Genomic DNA, 17,125 nt, shown 5'->3' on the forward strand with positions numbered 1-17,125 from the left:
AAATGCTGTAAACGCCCAGAAGATAACCCCTACGTCGGATTGAAACCGGTTGGCGGTATAATAATAATAAATCCGATTAAGACTGTTTTTAAATAATTGATTAATCACACTAATCGCTGCTTCATCTCCACAACCATGTTGTCCAAAAATCTATGAAACGTAGCAATCACAAGAGCAATAGCGGCCTATTTACAGCTTCCCATTAGCTCAAAAATAATATTTACGTTCAGGAGAAGGATCGCTTGAGAGAGAAATAACACAGTACGAAATTTCTTCATTATGTTGACATATTAGATATTTATGGATAAACACGGACAAAAGTCTCCAGTAGATGCGTGTGCTCCCAGGACTGCGAATTGTTCAGACTGTCCAGCAGCCCATGGAAGCATGTGTCGATTCGAGTCTGTAGAGATGAAGCTACTAGTTGAAGTAAGTGTGACGACAGGAAGAGTTCGACGGCTGAGTGTGGATAGTGAAGAGGGAGGCGGAGGCCTCAGACGTGCGTGACGCGGTACGTGTCGAGCCGGCAGATGCTGCCGGCGGCGCTGGCGACGGCGGGGGCGGCCAGGCCGGAGGCGGAGGCGGTGGCGGAGGCGGAGGCGGCGTCGGGGTCGGCGTGCGGCGGCGCGTCCAGCACCAGCGTCTGCAGGTCGGCGGCCGACTTGGCCTTCCGCGGGGGGCCCAGGTGAGGCGGCAGCATGTAGCCCGAGCCGCCCACGAACACAGAGTTCTGCCGCGGGCGCAGCAGCGGCCGCAGCGGCGGAGCGCCGGAACCCGCCTCGCCCAGGCAGTTCAGGTTGAACTTGGAGAACGAGCGGTGCTGTGGTAGGAAAAGCAAAAAAACACATAGTCAGGTGAGGGAGCAGAGGCGAGCCTTCCTGTGTAATGGTAGTGGACCATTATTTTACACGATAGGAATGCAACTTATCCTCTAATACAGAAGTTTCTCTTGACTGGACATCCGCACCTGTAGTAAACGCACCCTAGGAAAAAAAAAAAACAAACAAAAAAACAAAAAAAATCTACGAAAGGCGCACAAAGAAGGAATTATCTGCATGGGTCGGAAATCGGTAGACGTGATGTACAGTCGTGGACGAAACAAGCGAGACCCCTCGCCTTTCCGTTATGCTGATCCGCACAGCTTTAAAGTCTGCTACACAGCATAACAGGCAAGGCGACGAAGTGCTGCCAACATACTATGCACACGCGTGAAATTGATGAACTATCCGAACTTTTCAGACTGTTTTCAATCATGTGTAAGACTATGTTAATGCAGATTAGTGTGTTAAACACAACACATAAATATAAGATATAAATGAAAGAAGAAACGCTAATTAGTATGAACCGCACTAATGAAAATGAATTTCAGCTTATCGAGATAACATAACTGTTTTAGTAAGACAAGGTACCCAGATCGTTACGAATTAGCAAAATATTATGCGCATTCGGCAGCGAAACGAACTGTGTCAACTTTCAGACCAGTCATATTGGATTACCGTTGCTGACCTACCATGAAAGGGAGCAAATTTAGCAATGCGTGAAGATTCATAACGAAATTCAGTTAAAAGTCGTTCAGTACCACACGTAAGTCAATTCAATTACTGACAGAAGCGGAAGAAGTAGGCAGTAACAAGTACGAAATTCTACAAGGTTTTTATATTTACCTCCACAGGGCCCCGGTACTCAATAAGGGTAGCAATAAAACGTATTGGGAGTGCGAGAATTTCTTAAAATTCCTTTACTGATAGTCTATCTGCCTCCATTGAGATTAGAACCGAAAACAAACCAGACCTCCCTTGCAGTAGCAAACACCTTTCACTACGCTAGTAGACAACCCAGGCAAACAGCCCTCTATTATTACCCCAGACGTGAATAAGCCGGCAATTTCCCAATTAAAATGGCATTAATTGTCTACCTTTATGTCACCGCTTATGTGACAATTATTCGGATGTTTATCGAAATAACAAAAACCTGTTATTAACGAGTACATTTAATAGGATAATTCTGCACCACTCCAGGAAATAAATGGCGACGTAGCTGTCAAACGTATTCTACAATGTTTCGAATTCTCCATTAGACGTTGATTAGCCGAAGTGTTCCTTAAGCTAGCTAGCAATGGGAATGCTCGCACGTCTAAAAGGCGGTGGCATTAACAATGGGATCTGAATTACCACGTGTATAGGCAAATGGATTTTATTTGCATTCCTGTAAACGTGATGTGGATCGAAAGCGTAGCTACGATTAATATGCTGATGTATCGACTGCAACTGGAACATTTCGAATAAACAATAGGTGAAACTATTATGCAGCCCTCATCTTCAGTAACTGTGATAGCTATTTTCGTTGTTAGGATTTCGTCACGTAAATCGGTAAAAATTGAACCCTACTAGTCTCACTTTCTTGACCTTCAGTCTGTCTACCCAACCCTTAAAACCCATTTATCTCGAGTACGGGTGGACATAATAAGCGGTAATGTATCGCACTTCCTGCGGTATACGGTCCCTCGGTGGTGTAAAAGTGAGCTATCTAACGCAATCTAAAGATACGCCTTTATGTAAAGAAAATTTACGCGAAAGTTCAAAAAATTGCTATAACAACTATGCGACCAAACTGCCTAGGTCATCAGTCCCCTAGACTTAGAACTACTTAAACCTACCAAACCTAACACACATCCATGCCCGGGGAAGGATTCGAACTGACGGCGCAAGGAGCCGCTCGGTCCGCCATATAACGCCGTTGAGTGTACGGCTAACCCGCGCCGGCAAGCTGTTAATACCATTTGGTGTTACTAAAATGTTATTCACTTCTGGTGAATGATTTTCTGTGCAGTTCATTTAAGAAAGAATAATTAAAATATATTTGATGTTACGGAAGAGGAAGAACGCCTAAGTCATTTCCCCAAGTCTTTATTCATAATGTTAGATTCGCAATTTGAGCATACCTGCTATTCATAACCACACTTTGGATCCAAGTCATAGACACAGATATGTGAATACGACACATTGGCTAATAATTGAGGTACTTCGTTTCCCACGAAGTTGTGGCAGACGATGCTGTGGCGTCTTCGAAGCGCGAGTTTCTCTAGTGCTAGCTGTCTCAGCACATCAGCTGAGCGAACTTGCATAGTATGTTGGTAGCACTTCGTCGCCTTGCCTGTTATGCTGTGTTGCGGACTTCAAAGCTGTGCGGATCAGCGTAACGAAAAGGCGAGGGGTCTCGCTCGTTTTGTCCACGACTGTGCATGCAGAGAAAAACAAATGATTACAGCTTCAGAAATAATTTGATGATGCATTAAAGAGTTTGAGCCGTGCGTGGCTCGCGCTCGTGCCATCTCTTATTTTACATCCTGCTTTTTCCTGTTGCCACCTGGTTATGTTAGTTTCAATTTCCGTTGTCACTGAGTTGCCGCTTTGTCTGCCTGTCAGCAGCAGTAGCAGCGTCTATCGGTATAGCCCTCACGTGTTATCTTTGCGTCAGTGCAATCACTTCCCGATTGTCGTCTGTCGTGGAGTCAGTTGGAACGTTCCAGGAGGGCAGTTCGGACCTGCCATTCCTGGAGTTGGAACGCGGGACTAGTTCAGTCGGGTTGGAGCAGCAGTGAGTCCTGGCTGTCCATGGATCGCCCGACCGTTGCCGCCACGCATCACTTGAGCCGGTGACGGTCTTCGTGGATCGTCGGTCGGTCGTTCTGCTGGACGAAGTGAACTGGCTCGCCGATCGGTTATGGGTTGGCTGTGTGTGTGTATCGACTCCCGATTTGTCTTCGTGATTGCACAGCCACCGCTGAGTGTCATTCAAGTCTTCGTACAAGTGTTTGTCAAACTGTGTGTGTAGTTTGTGTCATTTCCATGACAACTTGTTTTAAATGTTGACGGCGTACTGGCAGTGAGTCGGTCAGTTGGTTGGTAGTTCGGCGTTGGCGGTATTCCTGGGAGCAACAGCGAGTGTTCGAGTTGGTGATGAGTTAGCCGCCGTGTGGTGCACTTGAATTTTAAACCGACAAATAAAGTTCACCAGCGGAATTTTCTGCCTTGTGGCCGTTAGTGTTCCGGTTACCTGCCCTGGTCGCTGAAGTAAATTCAGGCAGTGTCCTTGGCTCACGTGTAGTCGCTGTCCAACATGGTGAGTAGTTTTTTGACAGCTTAATGTAGTTTTGGTTGTGGGCGGCTAGGTCCGTAACGTTTTGGCTTTGGAACCTGCGTATACTGGTCGGTTGTTAGAAAGTCGTCTTGTCGGTGGGTCCCTGACTGTCTCTTGGTTGTGTCGCCAGTGGATCGAGTATAGTTGGGCCGACTTCTTGCCTCACCTAAGCGTACGTTGAGATTTCTAGGGCAGACCGAGATCCCTTGGAAACTTCTGAGTGCCGTTTCGTGTTGGCATTTAATTGTATATTTTAAATGGCTCATAGCTGATGGTTGAAGTTTGTTTGCTTGTAATTATGTTTTTAAAATCAAAGGCCTTCAGTCATTGTAAAAGTAAGTTTTTCTGAATTGGGTAAGTCTTGCGTTGTCTGAAGATAAAGCTTGGGCCTTCTGCCTGTTGAAAATTTATTGTATTGTTTTTAAAAGCATCAACATTCAGCCATTTAGGTTTTAAGGTTCTTACCTATGAAGTATTACCTTTTGAAAGATACAGCTGTGGGCCTTCTTCCTGTTGAAATTTTTGTAATTGTGTTGTTCTTAAAATGATAGGCCTTCCGCCGCTTTAAAATTTAGGGTTCTTACGTATCAAGTCATACATCACTTGGGCTTAAATACTATTTGAGGTTAAAAGCTTTGGGCCATCTGCCTTGGAAAATTAGTTGCAGTCTTTTTCAAACAAAGGCATTCAGCCGTTTGAATTATTCTTATTGGTCATAAAGCTTGGGCCTTCTGCCTATTGAAAGGTTATTGCAGTTAGGTTGTTTTAAATTTATGGGCCCTCAGCCACTATTAAAAACTTAATCTCTCTGACGTGTCAGGTCTTAGATCGCTTGGCCTTAAATACTCTTTAAGGTTAAAGCTTACAGCCGTCTGCCTAAAAAAAAAAAAAAAATAAAATAAAATAAAATTATAGCAGTTGTATTTAATACATGGGCCTTCAGCCGTTTTAGAAATAAAGACGTTTTCTAACGATAGTCAAACTTAGAAGTTGCGCTGTAATTTTTGGATAACTAAGTAAGGTGTTATGATTGGAGCGTAACTGACAGCCGCTCATTCTGGCCCCCTTCCACAATTCCTACCATTTGTCCTCTCCTGCGGGATTAGCAAGGCGTTTCAGAGTTTCACATAGGAAGAACTTAAAAACGAGTTGGTCCACGTTCGTCACCTATTCAAACTGTTACTCGACTTGGCACTGATTGATACACTTGTTGGATACCCTCATGAGGAATATCGTGGTAAATTCTAACTGGGACTTTAAATCTTAAAATTCTCGAGATAGTAGGAGGGCCCTGCCGAAAATAAACGTTCTCAGTTGGGGAGAGACCCATTGATCTTGCTGGCCCACGTAGAACGTGGCAAGGTAGAGCCTGCCATACGCCCTGATAACCAGGAGTGATGGTCTGGGGTGCCATTTCTTTTCATAGCAGCACCTCTTTGAGTGTCCTCCGCGGCAGCCTTCCAGCACAGCGGTACGTCAACGATATTCTACGCTCTGTTCTGTTGCCATTCAGGGCAAGTCACCACAGGTTCACATTTCAGCTAGGTAATCCCCGCCCGCACGAGGAAATTTTCTCTTGCTTGTCTTAGAGCTTGCCAAACTCTACCTTGACCTGCATGGTTGCCGGAGCTCTCCACAACTGAGAACGTTTGCAGTACTATAATATTATAGACAGGGTCTTCTATCTCCGGGTTTTGACAATCTAACGTGCCAATTGGACAGAATCTGGCACGATATCCCTCACGAGGACATCCAGCAATCCATCAGTCATGCCGAATAACTGCCAGAACAAGGGCCAGAGATGGCCGACGCCTTGTTGACATGCTCTATTTTTGAAGGTTTTTCTGTTGAATAACTCATCCATATTTTCTAAAATTGTGATCAGTTGCTTGTCTAGATACGTGCACCACATCTATCGATTTCCATCCCACTCGGATAATTCCTTTGTGTTGCTTTTTTTCTTAACGTATATTATTCGTAACTTATAACAGCTGCTACAGTTGCAATACATTTTTATTTTTCGTAAAAGGAAAGCACAACAAGATTTCAGGACCGGTCACATCTTCAGCTGCACTGAATATAAGGTGACTGAAACGTACACTCAATGCAACTGGTTGTGCGTTCCTCATTTGGAAAATGATAATTTACTACAACTGTAGGCGAAGTTGTCAGTCTTAAACAATATCTTATAATATATACTCTCTGATGCCAACAATGTCGTTTAGAAAGTACAGGTAACTCACAGGCCAAATACATCACTTTCGTGCAGGTCACTGGAGCGGCTCAACATTTATAAAGAGGTGTATCTGGTACATAAACACACTGCCTGTGCCGGTCAGCAATTTTTCCTCCCTTTAAAGTACTTAATTACAAGGGATAGTCGTACAGTTCTCATTACCCCTGGAAAAGTGAAGCTGAACTACAAATATTCCATTCACACAGAATTCGTACAGGTAGAAAGGAAGATCGAGGGTATTCGAGAGCTGTCTTTGTCATCTACATCAAATTTAAACAAAATAGCCATATCGTTAACATAAACTTCATTCGTAAACATTCTAATAATACACGTGATGTTCTTATTATAGGAAAGTATCACGTATTCCATGTTAATTCATGCCATTCCCCTGTTTAAGTTCTGTAGTTAACCAGCAAAATAAGTTAAAACAATACGTTAATTAGGTCATGGAAAATGTACTGGGAGAAAAAGTTACTATCAGCTTATGATGTTTATTAAAGTTTTATTCATACAAATACAAAACGAACACTGGTATTGTCATTAATATTTAATTCACTCATTTATTTCTTGCTTAATGCAAATAATGAAACATTGTATTAATGGCTAAGTTTTGCCTCAATGTTTGTACGACGTTGTACTTCAGTGTATATCAGCACAATAAACTAATTTCCTCAGTAAATAAACAATTAAATAAAAATAATAAGTCAATTTCTCAGTTGGCAGAGCACATGTCCGACGTAGGCATATCTTCGAATTTCGATCCAGGTCCGGCACAAAGCTTCAGTCTGTCTTCAGTGCTGGCAGAGGCTGAAATGCCCACACCACGGTACCGTAGCGCACCGCTAGGGAAGCCAAAACGGGACAGCTGCTGAATTCGAGATGTTGTTGTGGTCTTCAGTCCTGAGGCTGGTTTGATGCAGCTCTCCATGCTACTGTACCCTGAGCAAGCTTCTTCGTCTCCCAGTACTTACTGCAACCTACATCCTTCTGAATCTGCTTACTGTATTCATCTCTTGGTCTCCCTCTACGATTTTTACCCTCCACTCTGCCCTCCAAGGCTAAATTGGTGATCCCTTGATGCCTCAGAACATGTGCTTCCAACCGGTCCCTTCTTCTTGTCAAGTTGTGCCACAAACTCCTCTTCTCCCCAATTCTATTCAATACCTCCTCATTAGTTATGCGATCTACCCATCTAATCTGCAGCATTCTTCTGTAGCACCACATTTCGAAAGCTTCTATTCTCTACTTGTCCAAACTATTTATCGTCCATGTTTCACTTCCATACATGGCTACACTCCATACAAATACTTTCAGAAACGACTTCCTGACACTTAAATCAATTTTCGATGTTAACAAACTTCTCTTCTTCAAAAAAGCTTTCCTTGCCATTGCCAGTATACATTTTATATCCTCTCTACTTCGATCATCATCAGTTGTTTTGCTCCCCAAATAGCAAAACTCCTTTACTACTTTAAGTGTCTCATTTCCTAATCTACTTCCCTCAGCATCACCCGACTTAATTCGACTACATACCTTTATCCTCGTTTTGCTTTTGTTGATGATCATCTTATATCCTCCTTTCAAGACACTGTCCATTCCGTTCAACTGCTCTTCCATGTCCTTTGCAGTCTCTGGCAGAATTGCAATGTAATCGGCGAACCTCAAAGTTTCTTTTTTCTCCATACATTTTAATACCGACTCCGAATTTTTCTTTTGTTTCCTTTACTGCTTGCTCAATATACAGATTGAATAACATCGGGGACAGACTACAACCCTGTCTCACTCCCTTCCCAACCACTGTTTCCCTTTCATGCCCCTCGACTCTTATAACTGCCATGTGGTTTCTGTTCAAATTGTAAATAGCCTTTCGATCACTGTATTTTACCCCTGCCACCTTCAGAATGTGAAAGAGAGTATTCCAGTCAAACTTGTCAAAAGCTTTCTCTAAGTCTACAAATGCTAGAAACGTAGGTTTGCCTTTCCTTAATCTTTCTTCTAGGATAAGTCGTAGAGTCAGTATTGCCTCACGTGTTCCAATATTTCTACGGAATCCAAACTGATCTTGCCCGAGGTCGTCTTCTACTGTTTTTTCCATTCCTCTGTAAGGAATTCGCGTTAGTATTTAGCAGCTGTGACTTATGAAACTGATTGTTCGATAATTTTCACATCTGTCAACACCTGCTTTCTTTGGGATTGGAATTATTATATTCTTCTTGAAGTCTGAGGGTATTTCGCCTGTCTCATACATATTGCTCACCAGATGGTAGAGTATTGTCAGGAAAGGCTCTCCCATGGCCGTCAGTAGTTCTAATGGAATGTTGTCTATTCCAGGGGCCTTGTTTCGAATCAGGTCTTTCAGTGCTGTGTCAAACTCTTCACGCCGTATCGTATCTCCCATTTCATCTTCATCTACATCCTCTTCCATATCCATGATACTGTCCTTCAGAACATCGCCCTTGTACAGCCGCTCTATGTACTACTTCCACCTTTCTGCTTTCCCTTCTTTGCTTGGAACTGGGATTACATATGAGCTCTTGATATTCATGCAAGTGGTTCTCTTTTCTCCGAAGGTCTCTTTAATTTTCCTGTATGCAGTATCTATCTTACCCCTAGTGATATGCACCTCTACATCCTTACATTTGTCCTCTAGCCATCCCTGCTTAGGCATTTTGCACTTTCTGTCGATCTCATTTTTGAGACGTTTGTATTCCTTTTTGCCTGCTTCATTTCTGCATTTTCATATTTTCTCCTTACATCCGTTAAATTCAATATTTCTTCTGTTACCCAAGCATTTCTCTAGCCCTCGTCTTTTTACCTTCTTGATCCTCTGCTGCCTTCACTACTTCATCACTCAGAGCTACCCATTCTTCTTCTACTGAATTTCTTTCCCACATTCGTGACAATTGTTCCCTTAATCTCTCCCTGAAACTCTGTACAACCTCTCGTTTAGTCAGTTTATCAAGGTCCCATCTCCTTAAATACAATTTTAATCTACAGTTCATAACCAATAGATCGTGGTCAGAGTCCACATCTGCCCCTGGAAATGTCTTACAATTTAAAAAATGTTTCCTAAATCTCTGTCTTACCAGTATATAATCTATCTGATACCTTCTAGTATCTCCAGGATTCTTCCACGTATACAACCTTCTTTTATGATTCTTGAACCAAGTGTTAGCTGTGATTAAGTTATGCTCTGTGCAAAATTCTACCAGACGGCTTCCTCTTTCATTTCTTACCCCCAATCCATATTCACCTACTATGTTTCCTTCTCTCCCTTTTCCTACTCTCGAATTCCAGTCACCCATGACTATTAGATTTTCGTCTCCCTTCACTATCTGAATAATTTCTTTTATCTCATCACACATTTCTTCAATCCCTTCATCATCTGCGGAGCTAGTTGGCATATAATCTTGTAGTAGGCGTGGTCTTCGTGTCTATCTTGGCCATAATAATGCGTTCACTATGCTTTTTGTAGTAGCTTACCACACTCTTCTTTTTTTATTCATTATTAAACCTACTCCTGCATTACTCCTATTATTTTGTATGTATAACCCTGTATTCACCTGACCAAAAGTCTTGTTCCTCCTGCCACCGAACTTCACTAATACCCACTATACCTAACTTTAACCTAACCATTTCCCTTTTTAAATTTTCTGACCTATCTGCCTGATTGAGGGATCTGACATTCCACTCTCCAACCCGTAGAATGCAAGTTTTCTTTCTCCTTGTAGCGACATCGTCTTGAGTAGTCCCTGCCCGGAGATCCGAATGGGGGCCATTTTACCTCCGGGATATTTTACCCGAGAGGACGCCATCATCATTTAACCGTACAGTAAAGCTGCATGCCCTCGGGAAATATTACGGCTGTAGTTTCCCCTTGCTTTCAGCCGTTCGCAGTACCAGCACAGCAAGGCCGTTTTGGTTAGTATTACAAGGCCAGATCAGTCAGTCATCCAGACTGTGGCCCCTGCAACTACTGAAAAGGCTGCTGCCCCTCTTTAGTAACCACACGTTTGTCTGGCCTCTCAACAGGTACCCCTCCGTTGTGGTCGCACCTACGGTACGGCCATCTGTATCGCTGAGGCACGCAAAGCTCCCCACCAACGGCAGGGTCCATGGTTGGTGGCGGGGCTGCACAATTTTTTCTGTCTCCTTCGGCAGCGAGATACGGTAATACGGCGCATGGATTTCATTATGTATCAGGACTGAAGATTTGCACCCGCACGCAAACAATAAACTAATTACATAACAATTTTTTTTTTGGCACTAGCTGAAACTTCAATACAACACGTCGTACATCGAAGCAGTATATATCATCGTCAGCTATTTGTTTTGTATAGTGTTCTAACAAATAACTATGCAAGAGTTTTCTGTATAGTACACAAGATATCCATTATAAATAATAAGTTTATTCTCTCATATGGCGTATTTCCTTTTTGTATAAGCGCACCAAGTGTAAGATCTGGGAGTGTTTAGAACAACTATTGTTTCGAACTCCCTAAGATGCAAATGTTATGTGTAGGCTGAAAGAGTTGTGTACAATCGTGTAATGGGACATCTGACTGGTACAGGACAGATAGAGGAGTGCAATAGGGTAGTGCTCTATCCTCATTACTTTTTATTGCACTTACGCATTACTCTTTGCTGATGATGTACCTTTCTGCAGAGAAATAGAAGTACAGTGGAAATTAGATGACTGGAACTCCAAGTTTAAAACTATTTTTCTTCTGTTGTTCAATCTTTGCGCTTTTTTAACGTACGTGCATTTTTTTCCACTCTTCTGTGGGGCACTACTGTCCGGTTCTTCATTAACGTCGGCTTATCAATGATTCGAGTCTATTTCAGTTCCGAAGATGACGGTTTAAACTGCTGAAACTGGTAAATTTTACAAGACAGAGGTTTCCTTGTGCATCAGACAACTGACTTTTTATCTTTGTTGAAATATTCTGCAGTTGCTGAACTGGGCAGTATTATTTGGGGTTTTGTTTCTACTGTGACATGATTTGCTAGTGGAGCATGTCTCTTCCATTTATTGAACAAACGTCACATATTTTTCCTGTTCTTGTAGAGTATTTCCTCCTACATGTCTATATTTCTATAATGGTGGTAGGGAAATTTATGTGTGTCTTTACTGCATATTTTGAAATAAGGGCAAGATGTAGCGTCCGCCATTTCGAGTTTCACTCTAGGCAGTCAGAACGTAGCAGGTTGTTTCTGCTTGCAGAGAGGTTCCGACAGGGGAAATTTTAAATGTGACAGCTACGAGGAAATGGTGATGGAGATGTGTGTTAGTTTCTGAGAATTTACAGATCACAGCTTACTAAATTAGTCGGTAAACGCACGTAGTCCTTAAGTTACGAAGGGATATTATTACGACTCACTTGAGATTATATCGTGAAAGGGCTTATCATGTTTTTGTAATTGCTGTTTCCTTTGGGCTCGCTTCTTGATGAACGAGACTTATGACAGTAGCTGTGGCACGAAGATAGGTTTTTCCCCGTCTAAAATGATTCATGTTACGTTGTTACGAATTTAGCACCCGTATTTTGAATTTTTTTTGCATATAAAGGAGATTTATTGAGTTTGTTGCATATATTTACAATGAGTGGATTTTATAGTGAGCATCGATCATCATGAAAACTAAAATTTCTTTATTCCTTTACAGGCCGCGAGATATGTTGTAACTTAAAATGGGGTATGATATCCAGAATTATTTCTGCAGGGCCTCCACCGGAGTAGGCAAGCTTTGTTCCCGTTTTGGATAAAATGTATTTAATGAAATCCGTCTACTAGCGCAAACACAGTTACTAAGTGTACCCCATCCACCTCTTGCGTCTTCAAGGACAATACTTATATTACCTGGACAAGAAACCGATTTTAGATAAAGACTGTTATGTTCCAAAATCGCTGTCGACAATCACGTCAATGACACTGACGATTACCTGCACCCGCTGATAGCTCTGTCACGTAGCGCACTCTATGCAACGGGTACACTGTAATATTCCTCTAACTTAATAAATGCTACGTGAATTTCTCTCGAGCTGTGCTATAGTTTGCTTTCTATGACTACTGCATGCACGGTCTATCAGGGGAAGGTGTGAAAGCTTCACTCAGAAAATCGTCTGTGGAGTTCGCTGAAGAAGATCATGTTAAATGTGATAAGTGGATCCACGCAAGAGCGCCACATGCGATCCAGTTGCAATGCCGTGATCTTCGCATCATCCCTGCGAACGAGGTATTCGACCTCGTGACATCAAGCAGGCGCTGGAAGGAACTCAGAATGATTTATGAACTAAGTCCAAATATAATGGAACCATGAACTGCACCTCGTTTCATCCAGCGAATTCAGTAGCTGCCAACAGAACCTGCTCCATACCTGGGACGAAAATCCAGAGCAGTATAAAAGCTTCTTGATCTGACTGAAGGGGCCCAGAGTCTACCATCCGTGCAAGTCTGAGTGGCTTGCCACCTGACAGTTTGGTGGTGGAAAGAGTGTCCAACGCGTTCCAGTTTTCTTCATTTAGAAATTTTTTGTACGGGTTTGATTCAACTACAGACAATATAGGCGCTAGAATCACATATAAACAGATCCACGTAATAAATTAGGTAATTTCAGAAATACGCAAGTAATATAAAGAAATTAAAAGTAAACTCTTTTTAGACGTCACACAAAGAGTTATGTACCATCTTATGGAGGAAAGAGTGAAGAACATTGTAGGACTTGTTTTGTAAAAAGCTAAATTGTGGTATGGCTCAGATCCCATTAGACCTCTCTAGGTATCCATTCGTTCAGGAGAAGGCTAATTTAAGTCCCTGGTCTGTGACAGACATCCGAAATTAATTCCAGCTGCCTGCTTACAAGGAAAGTACATGACCTCGAGCGCTCAGAAGACCACAAAAATATTTTTAGAATATAAATCATTCATCGCAAACACATTGGTATGAGCCATTCGCACATAAAAGTGCGCGTCTTACCGCGAGTAATATCTGAATGAAAAACTCTTCAGTGTCTAAGAGCGGAAATTTGGTAACGTGAAGAAACAATATATCAGTATAACAGGACCAAAACCTCACACATTTCAATATCGTGACTTATTTCTATATTTCCATCTGCTTAAATTAATTGCTGTACCTGAACAATAAACTTTGTCTGTGTGCTTGATATCGTTGCACCTGCCTTCAAAGTGCAGGTGTGGGACTTCAATGAAGTGGTCAAAGGAGAGTGGAACAGTAGGATACGCACATCTAACAAAAACCACTTTTTCGCGTAGAACAACGCTACTGCTTTCAAGCAGTCCGACATCAAACAACACAATAATTACACTTTCAAACGGTGTAGCTGATATATCTGTGTCATAACTTACCTTTCGGCAAACATGTTGCAACATAGTTTGGTACTTCGATTGAGATAGTTGATTATATACAACAAAGTGTAGTTTGACGTTGAAAAGAAGATCGTGCGGCTTTACATATTGTAGTATAGAGCTTATATTGCCTAAAGAATTATACATCAAGAAGATGGAAATATTTTGTAGAGCAGCGTGTTTTTAGTCCTATTATATCGGCATTCCGTTTCTTCGGGTTACCAAATTTCCTCTCTTACAAGAGGCTCATCAAACCAGTTAATCACGGATTTTGATGAGTCTTACGTATTTTGTAGAGGGACCTGCCACAGTACTTCGCTAGGAGCATCTCATACGACGACCCCCAGCTTCCGAGAAAATCGGTGTGGAAGCTTTATGCGTACCTTATATATCTACAACGTTCGCACTGGTACGACAAAGTAAGCACTGCGAATGGACTATGGTTCACGCCTGCTATGGCCGCGATACGGACATAGGTCCCGCCCCTGTATTTTTTTTTAAATTTCAATATACACAACATTAAAAAGTATGTGTCATCGAGAATTATTCAAATATAACTATTTCCGCCACAGTACTCTCATTAATAAATGAATCATTACAGCACATTCTCTTTAAATTTGTATTTCTGTTGGTTGGTTGACTTGGGGAAGGGGGCCAGACAGCGAGGTCCACGGAGGGAAGGATGGTAAAAGAAGTCGGCCGTGCCCTTTCAAAGGAAACATCCCGGCATTTGCCCGAATCGATTCAGGAAATTACCGGAGAGCTAAATCTGAATTGCCGGGCTTGAACCGTCGTCCTCCTGAGTGGCAACCCAGTGTGCCAATCACTGCGCCACCTTGTCTTCTGTTTGTTACAGGATAGGTTACACAGTCGTCTTATTCGCCATTGTTTGGATCGTTCGCTGTGCTAGAACAGGAATCCGGATGGTATTGGTCGCAAAATTAGAGGAACATAAATTAGTAGCGCAAGCCGCACATTTCATGAAAGTTCTTGCATTGCAGGCACACAGACGTTTCAGATGTTTTACCATAAAACACGGTTCGCTTATACCAAAACCTTCAGATGGCAGACACTCAGATCAGTATCAAACGTATGTCAATGGAGTATCAACCAATACACCGATTTCGTATTAAGTGCTATCGTCCAGTAGAACATGCGTAAACGGTAATTAAAAGTAACAGCTGAGCTACGGAGCACAGTAAAAGCTTATCTGCTAACAGCTGTTGGAAAATTGCTCCTTGGTGAGTTGGTAGCGCACGATGTCGTTGTACCAAAGCGTCCGCATTCAAACCCCATTAACAACAACTTTTTTAAAAATTGTTTACGCTTAAAAGTATTATATGTAATTCGCTTCACACACTTCCTCGTATGGAACCATTACTGTAAGCCGCGTGGGATTAGCCGAGCGCTCTAGGGCGCTGCAGTCATGGACTGTGCGGCTGGTCCCGGCGGAGGTTCGAGTCCTCCCGCGGGCATGGGAGTTTGTGTTTGTTCTTAGGATAATTTAGGTTAAGTAGTGTGTAAGCTTAGGGACTGATGACCTTAGCAGTTAAGTCCCATAAGATTTCACACACATTATGGTGAAGCCTTTGTTCCTGTACGAATGACACTGTGTCAGGGTGTGTGTGTGTGTGTGTGTGTGTGTGTGTGTGTGTGTGTGTGTGGCCTTGCATGTATTCCTTTCTGAACGTTATGTACTTGTAACTCAAAAATGTTCAAATGTGTGTGAAATCTATGGGACTTAACCGCATGTAGTACGAACTAAATCGGAGTTTTGGTTGATCTTCTATCGATGCACAACGTTCGGTACCGATCTAAGTGTCTGACATCTGGAGGTTTCGGTGTTAGATTCCAAAAGACTGTTGTACCTTCGGTTAACTTCGATGCGCGTATTTGACCATTCCTGTGCAAGCAAGTGGTCTAAATTGATTCAGGATTAAATAATGTATTTTTATGTAATCTTCCCTCAAAGCAATTTCTCTATTAGTATTTTACAACTCGGGAACATTTTGAATATATTTAACCGACCTGTAAAAATAAACATCTCATCGTTGAAAAGTGGAGAACATCTGGATGAAATAATTTTTACGATGCAGGTGAATGCTTGGCTTCATCTACAAAAATTAGATCGTAAAATATCCGATCAGTCCATTCTAACCACGATTAAAAAATGCAAAGAAATTAATCTCATACCACGCACTGAAAAAGGAAATTTTGGAAACTCTTCGTCCAGCAATTTCGTGAACTTGCCTATTTCGTGCGTGCCCCACGTACATTTATTAAAAAAATTTATGACTTAACTTGTCAGCTGTTTAACGAAAAATAGGACCAAATTTCCAAGACAGTTCTTGCATACACAAGGAAAGATAAGGGAATATCTTTCCGGGCGACGTTATAGTATACTATACTGCGACGGAATGACTAATCTTGTTCAGATCTTCACTCCTTGTACCGGACGGGATCTATTGAACGTAGAATAGTAGTGGCAGCCCGTGTGATCGAAATTAATTACGTGATCGAGCTGTAAAAATATTTGAAATTTTAACTACGAACCAAAAACGGAACATGCAGTTGAAAAAAATTTGTGCTGTAATGATTAATTGATGAAATTACTAGGGCGAGAATGACTGTTTTTGAATAATTTCGGCCGGCAGCGGTGGCCAAGCGGTTCTAAGCGCTTCAGTCCGGAATTCGCAGGTCCGGATTCGCAGGTTCGAATCCTGTCTCGGCCATGGATGTGTGTGATGTCCTTAGGTTAGTTAGGTTTAAGTAGTTCTAAGTTGTAGGGGACTGATGACGTAAGCTGTTGAGTCCCACAGTGCTCAGAGCCATTTGAACCATTTTGAATAATTTCATATGGCTTGTACTCTTTAACGATATACTGTAAATGAAACTGGAAAAAAGGTGGAAGGATAGAGTGTGAGAACCTGTATCACCAGCGTGGCGAGCGCCAACCTTTGCGTCTGGGCTGCTCTCGCCCATCCGGAGTATGACCAACGTTATGGATATGGGACGAAGCATGAAATTTCAGCATCGATTTTTCTCGAAAACTAGAGGTGTATCGGGAAAAGTTGGTATCCAGGTACCGCGAACAGTTCCCTGTACAAGACACCTAAGACTCATCTAAATCCGTGGTTAACAGACCTCATTGTCCCCTTCAAAAAATGTTCAAATGTGTGTGAAATCTTATGGGACTTAACTGCTAAGGTCATCGGTCCCTAAGCTTACACACTACTTGACCTAAATTATCCTAAGGACAAACACACACATTCGTGCCCGAGAGAGGACTCGAACCTCCGCTGGGACCAGCCGCACAGTCATTGTCCCCTTGTTGGACTTTTAATAGGAAATCACTGAGATGGCTCTCGTGCGAAGACACGCAGTT

At 42.3% G+C, this 17,125-nt stretch overlaps 1 protein-coding gene across 1 annotated transcript in view; it reads right to left on the minus strand.

Moving 5' to 3' along the window:
- Positions 1–634: 634 nt before the first annotated feature.
- Positions 635–17,125, minus strand: part of LOC126176605 (uncharacterized) — a gene marked incomplete at its 3' end in the record, with an annotated part of 36,534 nt that continues 20,043 nt past the window's right edge. The window contains exon 3 of the mRNA XM_049923764.1: positions 635–820. Within this exon, the coding sequence (XP_049779721.1) occupies positions 635–820 (186 nt within the window). The remainder of the gene's footprint in view (positions 821–17,125) is intronic.

This window comes from Schistocerca cancellata, chromosome 3 (assembly GCF_023864275.1).
Source record: "Schistocerca cancellata isolate TAMUIC-IGC-003103 chromosome 3, iqSchCanc2.1, whole genome shotgun sequence".
Lineage (NCBI taxonomy): Eukaryota > Metazoa > Arthropoda > Insecta > Orthoptera > Acrididae > Schistocerca > Schistocerca cancellata.